Source organism: Mauremys reevesii, linkage group 1 (assembly GCF_016161935.1).
Source record: "Mauremys reevesii isolate NIE-2019 linkage group 1, ASM1616193v1, whole genome shotgun sequence".
In the NCBI taxonomy this organism is placed as follows: Eukaryota; Metazoa; Chordata; order Testudines; family Geoemydidae; genus Mauremys; species Mauremys reevesii.
The window spans coordinates 268803574-268824279 of NC_052623.1; the positions used below are offsets into that span (position 1 = coordinate 268803574).

Below are 20706 nucleotides of genomic sequence, written 5' to 3' on the forward strand. Positions count from 1 at the left end.
CCACTCCATTGTATTGGATGAACCCTGTCCTCATATGCTGAAGACCTTTGCAGTTTTTGAGTGGAAGGCATGATGGGAAATCTGTTTCTTTCACACTTAAGTTGTAACAGTTCAGCAAACCACTGAAACAGGAAGTTGGTGTGTGTCTATGTTTAACAATGGATGTTAATTTGCATAAATAACCCACAATGCTTTGAGTTACTTGAATCTGTCCCCAAAATGAGTTTCAACTTGTTTTTTTTCCTGGAATGGAATGGGAGGAGGAGGGTAAAGGATGGAGACAGAAAATATAGGGATTGATGACTTGGCTATTCTATCACCTGGAATTTTGTTTTCTTTAAAGGTGTCTATTTTGTCATCCTAAGTTTTAGGTCAGTTGACCCTAGCTAAGTTTTCCTTGACTCTTTATTCTCCCTTGCACTTGGTTCGAGTGTGTCAGCATGATGGTGATTCTACTGAACTGTGTTACCCTGGGAATGTACCAGCCTTGTGATGATATGGACTGCCTCAATGACCGGTGCAAGATCTTGCAGGTAAGCAGTCTCCTGCCCCTTAATGGGAGAAGGTGCACCATTGGCTGAGGCTCAGGCACGTGTTCTAATTGTTATGTCTGATGTTTCCCTTCCATCTGCACTTAGCTTTTTCTGGAAAAGGGTGGCAAGGACCAGGGCTGATTGGGGGGAGAGGGAAAATTGGGGACAATTGTACTGGGGCCCTGAGCACAGGGCCCACTCCCAAACATCTGTAAAGTCTGTTTAAATAAAGTGAAATGGGAGTGGGTGGAGCCCCAGCAAACATGGTGTAGCGGAGCCTCAAATTTCTCTCAACAAGGATACCCATAGCAACATACTAGCTTGCTTTAAAAAAATCACAAGAGTTTGCCAGAGAGAGTTTGAATGTAGTCTATGGTACTAGAATATAGATAGTTCACTTATACTCTATGTATTCCTATTCATCCAGCCATGTTCAGAGGCATCTTGTCCAGCCCCTCCACTGTCCAGCACTGTCAGTCACTCGTTTTTGTGCACACTGAAATTTATATTCATCTACACACTCTAAACTGTAGACCAAAAGGGCAACAAGCACTTGTTAAACTTACCCTTCATTTTCCCTGTGGCTCCTTCAGGTATTTGATGATTTCATCTTCATCTTCTTTGCAATGGAGATGGTGCTGAAGATGGTGGCCCTTGGGATCTTTGGCAAGAAGTGTTACCTTGGAGACACCTGGAACCGCCTGGATTTCTTCATTGTGATGGCTGGGTAGGTTAACTGTTTTCTGTGTTTTCACAGTGTTGGAGTGCTGGAGTGTTGCATGCAGTTGGGATATGGTCCCCATCTCAGGGTTGTGGCAAGCAGGGCTTTGGAGAGCAGCCTGGAGCTGGAGCGCGGAGCAGTGGAGCTGCAGGTTTTTGCCTGGAGCTGGAGCGGAGCCAGAGCACAGCTCCAAAGCCCTGGTGGCAAGTGCTGGAAGAGAATAGAAAGTTTTTGGGGTTTTTTTACGCTCCCATTTACTTTAGTGAAAGGCCAAAAGAATTCCTGTGAAGTCAACATTGCTACTCTTGATTTGCCCTGCTGTAACTGTAAACAAAACCAGCTGAAGTGTTTGTGGCTGTGTTGCTTTGTGGGCACCGTTCCTGAGAAACTGGAATCACGCATGTGCTCAGTTCAGCAGGATTGCGGAGAAAGAAGTAGACAATGAGGGCCAGGCCATCCACTAGTGTGAATTGGTGTAACTTCCTCAGTGCAGGGGAGCTAAGCTGATTTACATCAGCTGAAGATCTGGCTCTGAAACCCAGCAACCTTTTTTAACGTAATTGGGCCAATGAGGTGTCGCCTTGGCCCAAATCAGTGCAACAGCTCTGCTTCCACTAGCTCAGCTTTAAGATTAAAAGCATCCTTTTAGAAACTGTGGGTTTCTGCCTTTGCATCACATCAGTCCACCTCACAGCACCTTAGGGACAAGTTGACATTTGAGCATTTTTAACAACAAAGTTGCTATGGTGAAGCTCTGATTTCCACTTCCCAAGCCTCTGCGCATGCACAGCCAAAAGCCCACAATGATTGCCACTTGAATGTGTGGTGAAATTCCACTCCTTGCACTGGTGAGTGCAGCTTGTTTTTAATCAAATTGCCCCATGGCAGAAATTTTGCTGTTTACAGAAGAAAATATGGCTGTTTTGGGTTTTTTTTCTTTTTTTACAGCAAACAAAACACAAATCGCTCCTTTCTAGAGGTATCCCCACCTCCCTTTTCCTTCCTGCAGGGAATAGCCAGCTTTCATTGTCATCTAGAACTCAGTGTATCACTGGTTGAGCTGGCAGAGCCGTTAAAGCTTACCCCCACACAACTGTTCCCCAGGGTGAATAATAGGAACATCTTTTACATTTGTTTTTAATACACTTGTCTGCAACAAGGCTTGAAAGATGTTTCCCTTTGGGTGTGAGGACAATTGTTTCCTGATGCACTAAACTGAGACCTTCAAACTCATTTAATTTGTTGTCTGAGAGATGAAGGTAGGTGCCCAGCGGTGAAATCGGCCTTTACCTAAAAGAGAATGGAAGAAAATGAAAGATCCTGTGTTTCAACACTGAAAACAATATGGGTGCCTTCCCATCTTCCAATTCCTGAGCCTGGTGTTTCAGTAGCTAGAGTCTTTAATTAAACTGAACCCACATTGTGGTGAGCAGGAGTTAATCAATGGAAAATAAGTTAAAACAACTGAATCATGTTGCATTACACATCCCAGCATACTGGTTCTGAGCCTCCTTAACAACGAGGTACAGCTGAGCGTATGGAGGGGGTAGTGTAGTGGCATGAGAAGTGATGTTAAAGGAGGGATAGCAAAGCTCAGATTTCTGAATTGCAAAAGGACAATAAGTGCATTGAATGGAGTGTCTTGGAGCTGGTTGTATTTCTCTGATCATGTTAAGATCTCTCCGAACCACTCTGTCATTCAGGTTGGGATTAAAACTCCATTCCAGGTGGACACAGAAATCCAGTTCCTTGACTTGGAATGAGGAGACTGGGAAATGGATGGGTTGTCCCTGTCTGATGCTAAGTGGCATATCCCATTAGGGAATGCCATTCACCTTTCCATGTCCAACGCCAGCACCAGAGATGCTAGACTGGAACCTCAAATCTGAATCCCTTCTGCATGGGCAGCACGTAGAAGAGCCTCCCCAAAATAAAACAGGCTGGCCAGGCAGGGGGCAAAAGCCGGATGCGGGTCACCTTCCTTTGGAGGTGCACCAGCCCACTGTCTTTGTGCCCTGGGAGCAGGAGTGCCGGAAGCTCCCTGGAAATGGTGGGGCAACCAGTGTCTGGACCATGGCCCTGCCCCCTGCTGCGCCCCTCCTCCCCATGGCCCTGCCCTTAAGGCAGGAAACCCTTTGTATGTGATGGGGCCATGGCCCTCCTCTGCCCCCCCCCCACCCTCCTGTTCCAGTGCCCCGGCCATGGTGTCCTCACTTTTAAAAGTGGGAGGGCTATGCCGCCCCTCTTTTTTCTTGCCTTAATGGCAAGAGGTGGGGGAGAGGGGCAGAGAGGAGCGAGTGAGGGTGGGACCTCGGGGGGGAAGAAGCGGAGTGGTGGCAGGGCATAGGGGAAGGGCAGAGTGTGAGGGGAGCCTTGGGGAAGGGGTATGGCCACTGTCTGGGAGCCGGTGCCCCCCCCCACTTCTAGGGAGCTTCCAGCGCTGCTGGGAGTAGCCTTCCCAAAAGAAAGAGTCACGTTCTGCCTATGCCTTTCTGATATCATGGGAGATTTCAAATCAAGTCCTGGATACAAGTCTGACATGTTTGGTTATGGTTTCAGATTCAGAACGGGAAGGGGCTTGTTTTCTAGTTCTGGTACAACTGTCCTCATGAGATATCGGCCTGTGATGGTGGAAATCATATGAGATTGTCTGATCTCACAAGCCTTCTCCCATTTACTTATATAAGTAGAGCCCTGCGCGGATACAAAATGTATATCCATGGATATAAAGTGGATATCTGTGGAGATGCAGGACTCTACCGGGAACCACAGCAGTGAAAGCAGCAGCGTGTTGGGCCGTCACTCACAGGAACCAGCGCCCAGCCTGGGCAGCCCATCCCGCGTGGCTCTACTGCGCCCAGTCCTGCCCACTGGGGTGGCACTAGGCTCACTGGCTGCTTTCCCTGGTCACATTAAGGTGTGCAAGTGGCTCTCATGCTCCCGGACAGGAGTCTCTTTTATGCAGTAGTGTGCGCATAGGTGCTGGAACTAGAGGTGCTGGGGGTGCTGCCGCGCTCCCTGGCTTGAAGTGGTTTCAATTATATCCAGGGTTTACAGTTTGGTTCAATGGCTCTCAGCACCCCCACTGTACAAATTGTTCCAGCGTTGCTGGGTGTGCGTCTCTTGTCCGGGAGCGTGCGAGCCGCTTGCACACAGTAGTGTGAGCAGGGACAGCTGCCGGTGAGTCTGGTGCTGCCGCAATGGGCAGAGCTGGAGGTGGTACAGCCACTCCGGAGGAGCTGCCCAGGCTGGGCGTTGGCTCCTGCAAGCGACGGCCTGATATGCTACTGCTTTCACCGCTGTGGTTCCTGGTAGAGCCCTGCAGCTCCACAGATATCCACCCTAAATCTGCAAACATCCGCATCCACGGATATAAATTTGTATCTGTGCAGGGATCTAAGATTTAAGCTATTTTATAATGTATATATTATGTTATCTGTCAGAGAGAGAAAGAGAGCCATTAGTGCTGTGTAAGAACTAGTTGTTGTTATTTGTTGTTTTATTATTTGAAATCCATTAATGTTGCTTATGCAAGTTGGATGTGATCAGACTAATGTTTGCCATCAAAATCTGAATGCAAGCTTTTATTCAGCCTCAAACCCAACCCCGGAACCCCAGTTCTGATTCAGCCTCCAACCCAATTCCTTGTGTAACCTGTCCAAAATCCAAACCTCTCCTTGCTGGCTCATCTCTGACTAGAACTGACTCCGTTAGGAACCTCTGTTGACCTGGAAGTCCCATGGAAATCCTTGACACTAGGTCCTCATGTCTCCTATCTCATTTAATTACATCTTAAATCAGAATCAAGTCATTCCTCTCCCCTGCCCTGTACTGCAGACCATGTCTTGTTCCAAATCAATTCCATGGCAGAACTCCCATTGACTTCAATAGGACTCAAATTTGGCTCAAAGAAGGGAAGTGTGGTATTGGGGAGATGATAGAACTAGGCACCATCAGGCTCCTCCCCTCAAGCCAAGGGAAAAGCAAACAACTCACCTGCCCCCCAAAAAAACACCCACCCAGTCCACCAGACCAAGAGGCCAGGATTAAAAGATCACCTTGTGGCCAGAAAAAGCAGAGGAACAACAGACAGTTGGGGAGACTATCCTACGGGGTATTCCTGTATGGTTTAAATTACCTCCCTCTGACTATATGCGGCAATAGTATCCTTTATCTAGAAAAAAAAATGCAGCAAAAACAAAAAGAACAGTCATTTGCTGATAATCACCCCAAACAGTGTTTTGGTTGCATAAACTTGGTTCACTTGTTCGTTAGTTCAAGTCATTTATTCGTTCGGTCGTTTTTTCTCTCGCTCTCTTTTCACTACCTTTAGAAAGCCAGAAGTTATAGTTTTAGTTAACTGAATTTCCTTGTCTGCCCCCCTGCCCTGCTCACCCTTTCTCCCCACACAATCCAGCCGCTCAAGGAAGAAGACTTCGTTGTCACTAAAAATGTTCAGTTTCCATGGCAATGGAAGCTGACATCACCAGAACTTTCTCCCCCTTCCCTCCCTAGTTTTTGGAGTAGATTAGAAAAAAACAAAACAAAATTAAAAAAAAAAAAACCCAAACCAGCCCTCACTAAGTCAATATTTTCCTTCTTTATTATTCCTCTTAAGAAATCTGCAAGCTCCCAAAACGGAGACAGCTGTTGCAGGGTTAAAGAACACATATGCCTGTGTGCACATGAGCGATGAGGCTGCAATCTGGCTTGTAGATATTCCAGCCTTCAACTAGTCACTGGATGACAGTAGTCTCCAGGTACCCAGATGTCTGATGTGGGCTGCAGTTGTCACCAGTTATCCTGGTGGGATGGCCTCCTCTCCACCTTTTGCTTTAGATGTTATCTCCTGTGATTTATGGCCTTTACTTCCCAAAAATGTCTAGTGATTTTGCATGCTGGATTTTGTGGGTGCTCAACTTGAGACAGCTTAATGGGACGTGGAAAACGAGACTCCTTTTAGGGTCTCAAGTTTGGGCACCCAAAATCACTAATCACTCTGGAGAATGTAGGTCAGTGTCTCCAGACCTAGGCCACCAATTTTGGGGATGGAATATTCACTCTATCTGTCCTGATCTGGCAGCTCACTGCCTATAAATAGTGATGTATTCACTTTCCTTGTCCTAATCAATTTGTGTGTGTGTGTGTGCGTGTGCGTGCGCGTGGGTGTGTGCGTGTGCTTGAGGTTGGAGGGGGTCACTGCCTGTTCAGGATGAGGAATTCACTCTGAATGTCCTGCTCTGAGGGTTGCCAGTTAGCTGAGGTTTTATATAATCATGCCACCTTCCTGGATCTGTGGGGGGATCACTTCCTATTTAGGGAGGAGTGTTTACTCTACCTGTCCTAATCCTAGATGCCATTATTACCTGTCCTTGGTGGGATGTTAACTTTATCTCTGACCTGTTTTGTGGGGCCCACTAGAAGGCCAGATTGGGATATTCATGTGACCTGTCCTTACATGCGCATATGTGTGTGTGTAGGTTGAGGGAAAAAGGCTGATGTTCATAGATTACATAAGGCCAGAAGAGACTTGTGATCATCTAGTCTGACCTCTTGTGTAACAAAGGCCTTAGGACACAGGGTGCCTGGGGCAGCCCTCACTGGAAATGCCAAGGTCAGGGCAGGCTGCAAAAGGGAGAACATGTACTCCCAAACTGGTGGGTAACACTGAAGTTAAACTCCCCAGCCAGTCACAAACTGTGCTTCTGATCCCCCACACTGGTTATCAAGAAGCAAAAAATAAATCACCCAGCCCCCTTTATTGTATTGAAGTTCTTTGGTTCCCAGTCAATACATAGGTCCAGTACAGTGAGCAGTTATTTAAAAAACTCTGCTCACATATACAAAATGTTCTTCTGACCCCAAAGGGTCAGCCACATTACCAGGTCAGTATAGGTTTGGATCTTACACAAAATACCACACTGCCAGCCAGTCCTTTAGTATCTAAAACTAAAGGTTTATTATCAAGAAAAATGAAAGAACAAGAAGAGAGATGTTAAATAGTAAAGCAATCACATACATACAAAGACTTCAAAGTCCATATATCAGGTTCTTAGCAGTATTGGTTAGTTTGCGGCTTGAAAGTTCCTCTGGAACACATCCACAGCTTGGATGTATCATTCAGTCCTTTGTTCAGAGCTTCAGCTTGCAGAAAAGTTACTCCAGAGGGAAGAAGCAGGACTGAAGACAAGAAGCAGGATTGATGACAAAATGGAGATGATGCAGCTGCCCTTTATAGTCTTTTTGCCATGTGTCTGGTACTTCCTTTGTTTCAAACACAACAAACTCATAGTACATGTCATTGAAAGGCCTTTGAGTTCTTTCCATAGGCATGCTGAGTCGTAAGGTGTTGTCTTGGCTCCCTTCAGTGGGTGTATTGTACAGCTGATGTCCCTTGATGGGCCATCAAGCAGGCCTAGTGCTGGTGCCATTATTTCTGGGAAGGGGTCACCCAGAAACACAGCACAAGTTTGGAAATACAGATACACCCTACATATCTATAACTCATAATACAAAGGTGATACAAACATATGAACAAGATCATCATACTTGGCAAATTGTGACATTTTTGCAGATACCTCACACGGCAAATCTGGCATGATTCATTGCGATTTTATAATATTGGTATCAACAATATCATAAAGTGTCTCCCATATTCCATATTGTGTCACACAAGATTCTTCTTGAAGTGTGAGCACCAGACCTGGACACAGTATTCCAGTAGCAGATGCATCAGTGCTTAATGCAGAGGTCAGAGAACCTCTCTACTTTTATTTAATATTCTTGTTAATGCATCCAAGGATCACATTAGCACAGGGTCACACTAGGAATTTATGTTCAGCTGGATTATCCACCATGACCCCCCCATTTTTTTCAGAGTCACTGCTTACCAGAATAGAGTCCCCCATCCTGTAAGTATGTCCTACATCTTTTTTCCTAGATGTCTGATCTTACATTTGACTGCGTTGAAATGTATATTGTTTGCTCCAGATTGCTCTGTATCAGTGACCTGACTTCTTCATTATTTACCACTCCCTCTACCATTGTGTCACTTGCAAATTTTATCAGTAATGATTTTTTTTCCAAGTCAGTGAGCCAATTTTTAATCCATTTAATCTGTGCCATGTTGATTTTGTGGTGGTCTAGTTATGTCAATACTATTATAGTCTTTATCAACAAAACCTGCAATAATATCAAGATAGTTTGATAAGATCTATTTTCCATGAGCCCATGTTGATTGGAATTAATTATATTACCCTCCTTAATTTTTTATTAATTGAATTCCATATCAGCTGTCCCATTAATTTGTCTGAGATCTATGAGGGATCATGGGTCTCAAACCTAGGTCAGCGGGTGCCCAAGTAGTCCTCGGACTCCTGCCACTACCCAGCAGCTCGCTGATACCAGTGGACCCTAGCTCACCAGAAGCACCACCCACAAAGCTCCTGATTGGAGGAGATGTCGGGCCTCTCTGACTCTCTCAGACTTACTATTTAAGCCAGAAGGAGGCACAGGAAGTTGTCTGAGCAACTTGAATTCCTGACTGACTGCTACCCTGCCTTCTTGCCTTGTTCCAGATCCCTGCTTCTATGCCCCACATCTGGCTACAACCCTTGACTTGACTTTTTGCTCTGGCTCTGACCCCTGACCCTGCCTCTCTGTCTTGTTCCTGATCCTTGGGTCCTGACTCCAGCCACTAGGCATGACCACCACTAGAACTGACCACCTATAACTTGGTCCATGATAGGATTGATGTCAGGCTGATAGGCCTTTACTTACTGAGGTCACCCCGTTTACCCTGCTTAAATAGTGGCCCAACGTTAGCTTTCTTAGAGTCCTCTGGAACTTTCCCAGTTTTTCAGGAAATATTAAAAATCAATATTAACAGTCCAGAGAGCTCCTTAGCCAGCTCTTTCAAAACTCTTTCATGCAAGTTATTTGCACCTGCTGATTTAAAAATGTCTGTCGTCAGTAGCTTCTGTTTAAAATGCTTCTTAGTTACTGTTGGAATGGAAAGTATTTCACCATCATCTTATTATGTAAATACATCATCTGGATTTTATCCAAATATAGAACAGAAATATTTATTGAATATTTTTCCTCTTCTGCATTAGTATTCACAATTCTACCACTTCCCTCTATTAATGGACCAATACTATTACTAGGATTCTTTTTGTTCTTGATTTATGCAACAACAAAAAAATCCTTCTACTTGTCTTAACTCTGCTGGCCATAGAGTTTTCCTTGTGTCCTTTTGCTTCCCTAATGAATTTCCTACATATTCTAGCTTCTTATTTATGTTCGTTGCTGTCAACTGCCCCTTTTTTCCATTTGTATTTTTTGCTTTCTGCTTTGTTTTTGTTATTGCTGCTTTCATTTCCCTTCTAAGCCAGGTTATTTTTTTTTTAACCAAGATACTAGACGTTCTTCTCGATTATGAGATTGTGGCTTTTTGGGCATCTAGTAAAATGTTCTTAAACAGTTCCTAACTATTATTCAAATTTTTCTGTTTTAAATTCTTTCTCTCAGATGATTTGGCTCATAATAGTTCTAAGCTTTGGGGAAATGGCCCTTTTAAAGCACCAAGTGTACATATTACTGGTTTGGACTTCATTCTGTTTGCACATAACCAATGTGATTGAGTCATGATCACTTTCTCCTAAGCTGACTTTTAGTTCTGTGAACAACGCCTGTATATCTGTTGAAATGACATCTAATATAGAATTCCCCCATGTTGGATGTAATGCTTTCTGAGTTACGAAGTTTTCATTTATAATGTTTAGAAATTCCAAAGATGTTTTAGTACTGGCAGCATGAAACCTCCAGCATATGTCACTCAAACTGAAATCTCTCATGATGATGCAGTTTTTTCCCCTATACATTAGAGGTAGGTGCTTAGGGAGCCAATCATCATGTTCTCTAGTGTGACCTGGTGGTCTGTAGCAAACACCAACTAGTACCCAGTCTTGCGACTTATCTGTTAGAACACTGATCCATAAGCATTCAAGATAATTTGCTTCTGAGTTGTCAGTGACTTGGAAACAGGTAATGCCATTTTTTACATAGAATTGCCACTCCTACTTCCCTTTGCCCACTCAATCCTTCCTAAATAGCGTATAGCCATTGATTTTAACATTCCAAATGTGCAAAACTTTCCACCAGGTTTCAGTAATGCTAACTAGGTGAAATATATACTCACAAATGAGCAATTCCAGTTCCTCTTGTTTATTACCCAGGTTCCTGGTACTGGCTGCCTAGGCAATTAAAATTTTTCTTCTCATCCTTTGGTCCTTGATTATTTTGTTACTGACATCTTGATTTTGTGGGAAATCAGAGCTCATTTGTTCCCCTTTTCGCTCTCCCCTTTCATTGCTAGTTCCCCCCGACTAGTCAAGCCAATCTGTGCCATAGAAGATTGGTTCCCCTTCTTCAAGCTGAGGTCATTTAAATTGTACAGCCCCCTCTACTCACAGAAGGTGGCCAATATTCCTTAAAACCAAACCCTTTATCTTATTCAACTTACCTAGGCACCAGTTCACTTCCCAGAATCTTCTGAATTCCGTTGTGTACGGGATGGGAATGATCTCTTAGAAAGATCACATAGACATTTCTCTCCTCCTTCAACACCTGTCCAAGTTCTCTGAAGTCATCTATAATTAAGGCTAAGATTTTGTCATGATTATTTTTAGTAAAATTCACGAACAGGTCATGAGCAATAAACAAAAATTCATGGAAGTGGTGACCTGTCTGTGAATTTTGCTACTGCGGCTCTATGGTTTCTCCCACCAACATGGTGGCTGGGAGCTGTGAGGTTCCCCCTCTGCCCGTGGCAGCTGGAAGCTGCAGGGGGGCTCCCCTCTGCCAAAAGTGGCTAGGAGTTGCAGGGTGACCATATTTCCCAAATTGAAAATGGGACATCCCCAGCCACTCCCCTGAGGTGCCCCCACCCCCTCACTTGAGGCTGTTGCCTGTCGCTGGAACCCTGAGGAGGGCCCCCTCAGGAGTCTGTTGCCTGTCACTGGAACCTTGCAGGAGGCTCCCGGTCACTGCTATCACCTATCCAGGGCCGGTGCAACCATTTTTGTGACCTAGGCGGTCACCTAGGGCACTGTGATTTGAGGGGGTGCCATTTTCTTCGGCAGTGACCGCCGTGGCTGGATCTTCGGCCGCCCCAGTCACCACTTCGGCATTTAGGCAGAGGGAGCTGGGGCAGGGGAGCGCAGGGAGGGCTGCCTGCAGCAAGTGGGAGGGGGGCGGCACGCAAGGGAACTCCCCACCCCAGCTCACTCCTGCCCCGCCTCCTCCCCAAGCACGCCGTGGCTGCTTCACTTCTGACGCCTCCCAGGCTTGCGGCACCAATCAGCTTAGGCGCCGCAAGCCTGGGAGGCGGGAGAAGAGAAGCAGCGACAGCGTGTTCAGGGTGCTCATGCGCGGTGCAGGGGTGAGCTGGGGTGTGGGGGGTGCCTCAGGGCGGAGGGTGGGGAGCTGCCGCAAGGGGGGCGCCTCAGGGCAGAGGTCGGGAGCTGCTGCGGGGGAGGGGGCGGGGTGCAAGGTGGAAGTTTTGCCTAAGGCACGAAACATCCTTGCACCGGCCCTGCACCTATCGTTGGAACCCTGCCAGGGCCCTGCTGGCTGCCAGCTCCAGAGTCCCGCAGCCTCTGAGGCTGAAATGGAGAGTCACAGAAGTCACGGATTCCATGACTTCCATGACCTCCGTGACATAAATGGAGCCTTATCTATAATCTATGGTGTAAGTGTCATGTGAAGCAGTGTCATTAGTGCTTATATACAGCATCACCAGTGGAGCCTTGCCTGCTGTCTTCAGAAGCCCTTCCAATCTTGAAGTCACATCTCTTGGCTTGTCTCCAGGATGACAGCACACCACCCTATAGTCTGCCTGTCCCTTGCAGAACGTTCTTTCCATTCTTTTAGCATAGAATCCCTGACAAACACAGTCTGCCTTCTGTGAATGATCGGAGATCTTTTCATGGGCACTCTTGATAGTCTTGCGGGTTGGGCTGAGTAATACTTCTAGCTTTGTGGGTATTCTTCCTGGTCCTCTTCTTTCTGGTGGTCACAGCCAGCCCATTCTCATATGCCTCCAGCCACACAGAATGTTGCCTGGTCCTCTTGTCTCTGGTGGTTACAAACTGCCAAGCCTCCTCTCTGGTTCCTTGGTCACCAGTTTCTTTCTTTCTTGATTCTGAGAGGAGAGGCGTGCATGTGATATTTCCTGAATCTGGTTTGCCAAGTACTCCTCAGTCTTTCTGATGCTCTGTAGAGTCAGTACTTGTCCTTCCAAATCGCAAATCTATTTTTCCAGCTCAGCCACCAACTTCCACTTCCTGCAGAGGAAGTCCCTTCTGGCTTCAAGCAGGAAAGAAAATGTCCATTGCTGGCATCAGGGTATTGAACATAGAACTGTAGCTAGAAAGAGAGCCTCTCACACTCCCTCTCTCAGCTCCCCTGTTTGCAGGGCTGGGTCCAGGTTTTTTGCTACCCCAAGCAAAAAAAAAAAAAGCCGGAGTGCCGCCGCCGAAGCAAAAAAAAAAAAAAGTGTCGCCCCTTGAAAAGTGCCACCCCCAAAGGGCCTGAATGCCGCCCCTTGAAAAGGGCTGCCCCAAGCACATGCTTGGAATGCTGGTGCCTAGAGCCAGCCCTGCCTGTTTGCCACTCCCGTTCACCTGGCAAATGACTTTTACACTTCTAGCTTCATCTCTCGCTAGCAGGGAGGGATTAACTGCTCGAACTTCAAACTCTGGGGTTTGGTACAGACCCAAAAGTTCCCAGTCCTTAGAGAGACATAAACAAATAGACAGTCTCTCCTGGCCCATTCAGGAGCCCAGAAGCCCAGCCAGGTGACCCTCATGGAGAATAAACAACAGACTGAACACACAACTCACCCTGAATGGGTGCTGCTGCTTACTCAGTGGGATATGACAGTATCAGTGTATGAACTCTGTTTCCACACATTCTATATGGGCACGATGACTGCACAAGTCTGGGCTTGCCCAAGGGCAGCCTGTTGCACTTCATTTCAGCCAGCTGTCCTTCTCGGGGAAGGTGTTAAACACCTCGCTGAAGGACTGTCACCAAGAGCCATCTCTTATTATCAACACTGAATGGCTCTCAGCTACTGGCTCACCCCCATGGAACAAGGGTCTCTATACAAGCGAGCCTGACTGGTGAGTCGGGAGCGTCTCAAGCCAGGTCTAAGCTAATGTTCGTAGCTATGTCGATCAGCGGTGTGAAGAGATGAGTTCCCTGACTGACATACCCATGCTGGCAAAAGCTCCGATGTAGACGCAATTTTACTGGTATAGCTTGTTTCACTCAGAGGGCTGGAAAAAGCTTTTCTGGCATAGTTATAGTGGCTAGGAGTGTGAAAAAAAATCACCCCCCCAAGGGGACATAGATATGCTGCTAAAAGCCCTAGTTTAGCTGCAGGTATCCTGTATAGTTTATGGAGTTGGTTTAACTATACAGGTAGAAGAACTCCTTTGTATAACCTGCATCTCTACTAGGTGGCTTTGCCCACATGGCAATACCAATATAGCTATGCCAGCAAAGCACTTGTAGTTTTGATAAGCCCCTAGTGTTGAGCTTGCCTCAGCATGAACACGTGGTACAGAGACAAGGGTCCAGTTTGAGAGCAGCGTCCTGCTCTGTGTTGTGGGGGCAGCCATGGACACATATAAGAAGGACTTGCAGGAGGATGAGGACAAGAGGGACTGTATGCATCCTGAAACTCCGACGAACCTCAGACTCACAAGAAGAAGTGAGCTCTGACTAGGACAAGGTGTGCCTCGGAATTTTGGTTATTTTCAAGAATCTGTAACTGCTGAATGTTTTAAAAGTCAAAGTGACTGTGTTCTTTGCTAAGCCTGTGTTCTGTGCTTTCCTGCCTAGAAGCCCAGAGTGGTCCACAATCTACGTGGAGGTCAGGAGGAGCATCCCTAGGTAGCTTGGGGACTCTGGAGGTCTCAGACACTGGTTTCAGGCGCTAGGAAAGCTGGATGGTGGTGTCCCACCTCCCAAGGCAGGGCACTGGACAAAGAGGTCTGAGTCTGGTAGTATTCTCTAGAAGCCCAGAGCTAAGAAATAGTTGCTAGGCTTTACCCAGACCTAGTTGGCTTGGAAGTACAAGGGACCCAGCATCTGGGTCCACCCACAACAGACTGATGACTATACAGGGGGGCACAGGGCCAGGCTGTAACACTCAGCACTGGTGGAAATCAAGTCACTTATTGAAGTGCCTAAATATGGATTTATGAGCCTATTTTTAGGTTCCTGTTTCAAAAACCTAGGCCCCACATTCTTTCTTCAGTTCCCTGAGCTGTTCAGTCTCCCCTAGCTTTCTCATCACAGAGAGAAAACCTGATTATGTCTTATATATTAGTCACAAAGTGTCCCTCCAACTCTTAAGACATTCTGACATTTTCTCTTATTACTAGGTTTGGAGGGAAATGTGAACATACAGGGGTGTGACATAATCACATCCCGTTCAGCTAGGGAAAGGTATCATAGACTCAGGCAGCTTTCAGCAAGCCTTTGCTTGGAGAGAAATAAAAAAAACCCTGATTAAATAAAAAATTACTTACTCAATTAAGTTATCCTGTACAGCATGGGGTTTGGTTTTGTTTATATTTTGTTTTTAATAAGAAATGGAGTAAAAATTCCCATTGCCAGCAAAACAAGGAGGGCAAAAAATATATTGTATCTCTCATCTCTGCTGCTAGTGAAGGGTTATAATTGCAGAGGCATGAAATCTGATTTTAAAAGAAATAAATAAAACTGCTAAGCCAATCAGATTATGGTATGCAAAGCGATCTAAAGCAAACTGTCATGATTGGCCAAGTCTCATCTGATGTCATTTGATGGTTTTCTCAGTGGGAGGAATGGCAGGTGTTAATCAATGGTTTCCTCAGTAGTTTTGCTTGACCCTTTAGGGCCCGTTTTCAAGCCTTGCCACAAAAGTTATTGCAGAATGTGTGCAAGAGCCTTCAAACCTCATGGTTGAGTGTTTGTCTGGATACATAGCATGAGATATTGCTAATCAATATGTATTGAGTGCTGATAGTGTCCCCAGTGCTGTCGAGAGCCTGGAGTAGAGCCTTGCAACCTGACCCGTACCCAATGGGACCTAGCTACAAGTGTTGGATTTGGCTTGGGTCAGGTCTGCAAACAACTTGACACTCTCGAGCTTGGTCGGGTTTGGGCTTAGTTCAGTTAGCCATAGCCAACACCAACGCTGCTTGGAACATGAGCACGGGGGGGCTGCCCCAACAGAGGGATCGAGATGTGAGGGGGACCTGCCCCAGTGGGGGGTGGGGGCATGGGGATGGATCCTGGACTCAGCTCCTCACATCAATGCCACCATGCTGCTTTCAGGACAGTCTGCCACTTTCTCCTTGTGGATAAGCCAGGGTACGTATTTTACTAATGAGGCCTCATGGCAGGTGTCTTTCATGATAGCAATTTAGCTTCTTATTTGCTTTCTTGCCTTCCCTGCTCTTGTTCTGCCATTATTGCTGTTAGCATGAATGAGCCACGCTAACCAGACAGCAATTGGCTTCTTAGGTGCTTTGAAGCTGGTTGGTTCAGCTATTTCTGCTTCTTTCTTCCACTAATTGGGGCAGCTATTGGAAGAGGCTGTGGCGGGTTTGTCCAGGCTGATTGTCTCTGACTCCTAGGAATGAACTGTATGGAGGAATATGCCTATCTGAGGTGCCAGGGTGGAGGATTTTTAATATCTTTGAATGGGTGGGGCTGGGCAAGGTATGTCAGGTGAGAGGAGACATAGGATGGGGGTACAGGACGCTAAGATAATATGAGCCAATGAAAGGATTAGCCATGGAATTGGGTGTTGGAATGTTTCTCCCACTTCACTCCATGGCCACAGATTTCTAAGCTGGAGGTGGGAATTTCCAAGGGTAATTGGCCTTCCCCCCGATCCTTGCTTACCATGTTGATGTAGGCATTTTCAGGAGTGACTATGCTCGCCCCTCTTCCATATTGTAGGTGGGAAATTTGAGACATGGCATTTTCCATTTCCCCAGCTATTGTACTGACATCCACCAGGTTCCTTGGCCTTGAAGTGGGGGAAACGGGAAATCTAAAATAAGACTGGTGAGTAGCTAAAATGCCCCCTGCGTCTTATTTGGGAAGGGGAGACACATGACTGCATGGAGCCCCTGGAATGAAATACGACAGTCGGCATCTAAGGCTGGACACACAGCTGACCACGCAGACTGAAAGAGCCAATGCCATGCTGGCTGCCTCCTCATGGGAGAGAGAACTATATCAGCATTCCCTTGCCTTTGCCCTCTTGCTAATGTTGTCAACCTCGATACCCTGTTGCCTCTGCAACCTGGTCTGCAAGGGCAGCACATTCTCTTTCCATTCCCGAGACTCATTTCTGCTGTGAGGAGAGTCACCCATGATGTTAGATACTGGGGAAGAAAATCCCACCTTGCTGTGCAGCCTTCACTGAGCAATGTAATCCTATTGCTGTAACTCTCTTCCTCCTCCTCCTCCAAACCCTTCTGTCCCCTCTCCTTTACATCACGATTGCAAGCCCTTTGGGATATGAGCCAGGGCTGCTTTTTTCTGTCGTGAAGCACCCAGGTAGACTCTTATAGGCTGTATAATAATTAACGTCATTTGCACAGCCCTTCTATGCTTATTTCATGTCTGTACCTCTGCTGTGTATTCTGTACATGCACCTAGTAAGAGACAGTCCCCGCCCCAAAGAGTTTACAAGCTAAGGCTACTCTGCAGTACAAGCAAGGGGTATGATTCCCAGCTCGTGCACACATACTCGTGCTAGCTCGATGAGTATAAATAGTAAGGTAGCCGCCATCGCACGCACATTGGTGGCATGGCTTAGCCAGGATTCAGGTGGGTTTGTACACCACATGGCCAAACCATACTGCCACTGCCCTTGCTCCCACAGCTACACTGCTATTTATACTTCCAGAGCTGGGAATCACAGCCCTAGTTCATAGTGTAGACATAGCCTAAGTAGATAAGACAGGTGAAAAGTGGGAGAAAGCAAATAGGACAGAGAGATTAAGTGACTTGCTCAAAGAAATAATTAGAGAAGGGAATTATTGAACCCAGATCTCTTGAGACTCAGATCAGTGCCTTAGCAACAGGACCAACTTTCCCCTCATTGTTCTATAATCATTCGGTGTGGGCTCGCATGTCCTTGCTGTGTATCTTTTGCCAATGTTCTTTGTTCCCATTGCATATGACTTTTCTATCCCTTATATGATTAGTTTGTGTTCCCTTGTGCCCATCATGTGTCCCTTTCATGTTTATTTCATGTATCTTTTGTGTTTGTTCTGTGTGGCTTTTGTATGTAAGGAATCCAGCTCATTTGGAAAAAAAAAATCTGAAATGTGGCTATCAAAGGTCTCTTGTTCGTGACTTCTTCTTGTCACCTGGCATAGTCAGTTTGGCCAGGTTCTTTTGCTGCTCTCAGGTTCTAAACATCATTCTTCTCTCTGGAGCATATAGGGAAGGGGAGCAAAAGAAGTGGAAAGTTGTGGCTGGTGAAGCTATTCAGCCTGGTCTCAGACCTCACCATCAGTGTCCCTCTTCCCTGTATGCTTGTTCTCTGCTTCAATGGTTGGCATGAGTTGAAGGTGCTCCAGCCAGACCCTTTTGGTACGTTCAGGCCAGGGTCAATGTGTTAATAGATTGGTCAGCACATGGAACAAGTGACTGTCCTTCCTTGTAACTCAAGGTCTCTTGTATATCATAGAATCATAGAACTGGAAGGGATCTCGAGAGGTCTTCTAGTCCAGTCCCCTGCACTCATGGCAGAACTAAGTATTATCTAGACCATCCCTAACAGGTGTTTGTCTAACCTGCTCTTAAAAATCTCCAATGACAGAGATTTCACAATCTCCCTGGGCAATTTATTCCAGGGCTTAACTACCCGCACAGTCAGGAAGTATTTCCTAATGTTCAACCTAAACATCCCGTGCTGTAATTTAAGCCCATTGCTTCTTGTCCTATCCTCAGAGGTTAACGAGAACAATATTTCTCCCTCCTCCTTGTAACAACCTTTTATGTACTGGAAACTGTTATCATGTCCCCTCTCAGTCTTCTCTTCTCCAGACTAAACAAACCCAGTTTTTTCAATCTTCTCTCATAGGTCATGTTTTCTAGACTTTTAATCATTTTGTTGCTCTTCTATGGACTTTCTCCAGTTTGTTCACATCTTTCCTGAAATGTGGCACCCCGAACTGGACACAATACTCCAGTTGAGGCCTAACCAGCATGGAGTAGAGCAGAAGAATTACTTCTCATGTCTTGCTTACAATACTCTAGTTAATATATCCCAGAACAATGTTTTCTTTTTTCTTTCTTTTTTTTTTGCAACAGTATTACACTGCTGACTCATATTTAGCTTGTGGTCCACTATGACCCCCAGATCTCTTTCTGCAGTACTCCTTCCTAGGCAGTCATTTCCCATTTTGTATGTGTGATTGTTCCTTCCTAACTGAAGTACTTTGCATTTGTCCTTATTGAATTTCATCCTATTTACTTTGGACCATTTCTACAGTTTGTGCAGATCTAATCCTATCTTCCAAAGCACTTACCATCCCTCCAAGCTTAGTATCATCCACAAACTTGTGTACTCTGTATGCCATTATCTAAATCATTGATGAACAGAACCAGACCCAGGACCCATCCCTGTGGGACCTCACTTATTATGCCCTTCCACTGTGAACCACTGATAATTACACTCCAGGAATGATTTTCCAATAAGTTATGCACCCACCTTATAGTAACTCCTCTAGGTTGTATTTTCCTAGTTTGTTTATGAGGTCATGCGAGACAATATCAAAAGCCTTACTAAAGTCAGGATATACCACATCTACCATCATAGGTGCTGGAACTAGGGATGCTGGGGGTACTACCGAACCCTCTGGCTTGAAGTGGTTTCCATTATATATAGGGTTTACAGTTTGATTCAATGGCTCTCAACACCCCCACTATAAAAATTGTTCTGGCACCCCTGTCTACTGCTTCACCCTATTCACAAGGCTTGTTACCCTGTCAAAGAAAGCTATTAGGTTGGTTTAACAGGATTTGTTCTTGACAAATCCATGCTGACTGTTACTTATCACCTTATTATCTTCTAGGTGTTTGCAATTGATTGCTTAATTATTTGCTCCATTATCTTTCCTGGTACTGAAGTAAAGCTGACTGGTCTGTAATTCCCCAGGTTGTTCTTATTTCCCTTTTTGTAGATTGGCACTATATTTGCCCTTTTCCAGTCCTCTGGAATCTCTCCCATCTTCCATGACTTTTGGAAGATAATCGCTAATATCTCCTCAGTCAGCTCCTTGTATATTCCAGGACGTATTTCATCAGACTGTGGTGACTTGAAGACATCTAAGTAATGTCTAAGGCCTTGTCTACACTGCCACTTTACAGCAACTTTCTCGCTCAGGGGTGTGAAAAAACACAGTGCTGTAAAGTGGCAGTGTAGACAGCGCACTAGCACTAGTAGCTACTCCCCTCATGGGGGTGGGTTTTTTACAGCGCTGGTGCTGCGACTACACAGCCACGTTAAAGTGCTGTCGTGCTAGTGAAGACATACCCTAAGTAATTTTTAGCTTGTTCTTTTCCTATTTTAGCCTCTGATCCTACCTCATTTTCACTGGCATTCATTGTGTTAGATGTCCAATTACGGCTAAACTTTTTGGTTAAAACTAAGGCTATGTCTACACTTGCAGAGTTTTTGCACTGTCAGTTTCACTGGTGATAGGGAACTGGTAAAAGAAAAGCGCTGGTTTGTGTTCTCACTTACTTCCACAGGCATCAGATCGCAGGGCCGCCCAGAGGATTCAGGGGGTCTGGGGTCTTTGGTGGCGGAGGCCCCCTGCCACCGAATTGCCGCCAAAGACCTGGGATGGAAGGACCCCCCGCTGCCGAATTTCCGCCGAACTCTGGGGGCCCGGGCCCTGCGAGAGAGTTTTCCGGGCCCCCCGGAGTGAGTGAAGGACCCCGAAAAACTCTTGTGGGGGCCCCTGCGGGGCCCAGTGCCTGGGGCAAATTGCCACACTTGCCCTCCCCCTCTGGGTGGCCCTGTCAGATCGTGTTCACATTTGCAGTACTTCCATCCCCGATGAGAGCAGTGCACTGAGGGCAGTTATCCCACAGTGCAACTCTCTCCATTTTGAGGATAGGTCTTGTGGGAAGGGGATGGGGGTGATCGCGGGGCATCCTGGATCCCTGCACAGCCTCCTCTCCCCAAACACTGATCAGCTCCAGTAGCTCAGCATTGCTCCAAGCAGGGGATTGTTTGCTCCGGGGAGCAGGCATTGTCACCTGGCTGGATGATAAGTGAGCACTTGCCAAGAAAACAGGAAGGGGAGTTTCAAAGTTTTCGGCTCTTTACAGGGGGAAGGGCAGAGGTCTCCTACCTGGTGT

The 20706-nt window shown here is 46.1% G+C and overlaps 1 protein-coding gene across 1 annotated transcript in view; it reads left to right on the top strand.

Moving 5' to 3' along the window:
• Window positions 1-416: 416 nt before the first annotated feature.
• The window catches only part of CACNA1I (calcium voltage-gated channel subunit alpha1 I), a 113767-nt gene continuing 93477 nt past the window's right edge, over window positions 417-20706 (top strand). Inside the window, exons 1-2 of the mRNA XM_039488959.1 lie at window positions 417-533; window positions 1127-1260. Coding sequence (XP_039344893.1) covers window positions 441-533; window positions 1127-1260 — 227 coding nt within the window. The 5' untranslated portion in view covers window positions 417-440. The remainder of the gene's footprint in view (window positions 534-1126; window positions 1261-20706) is intronic.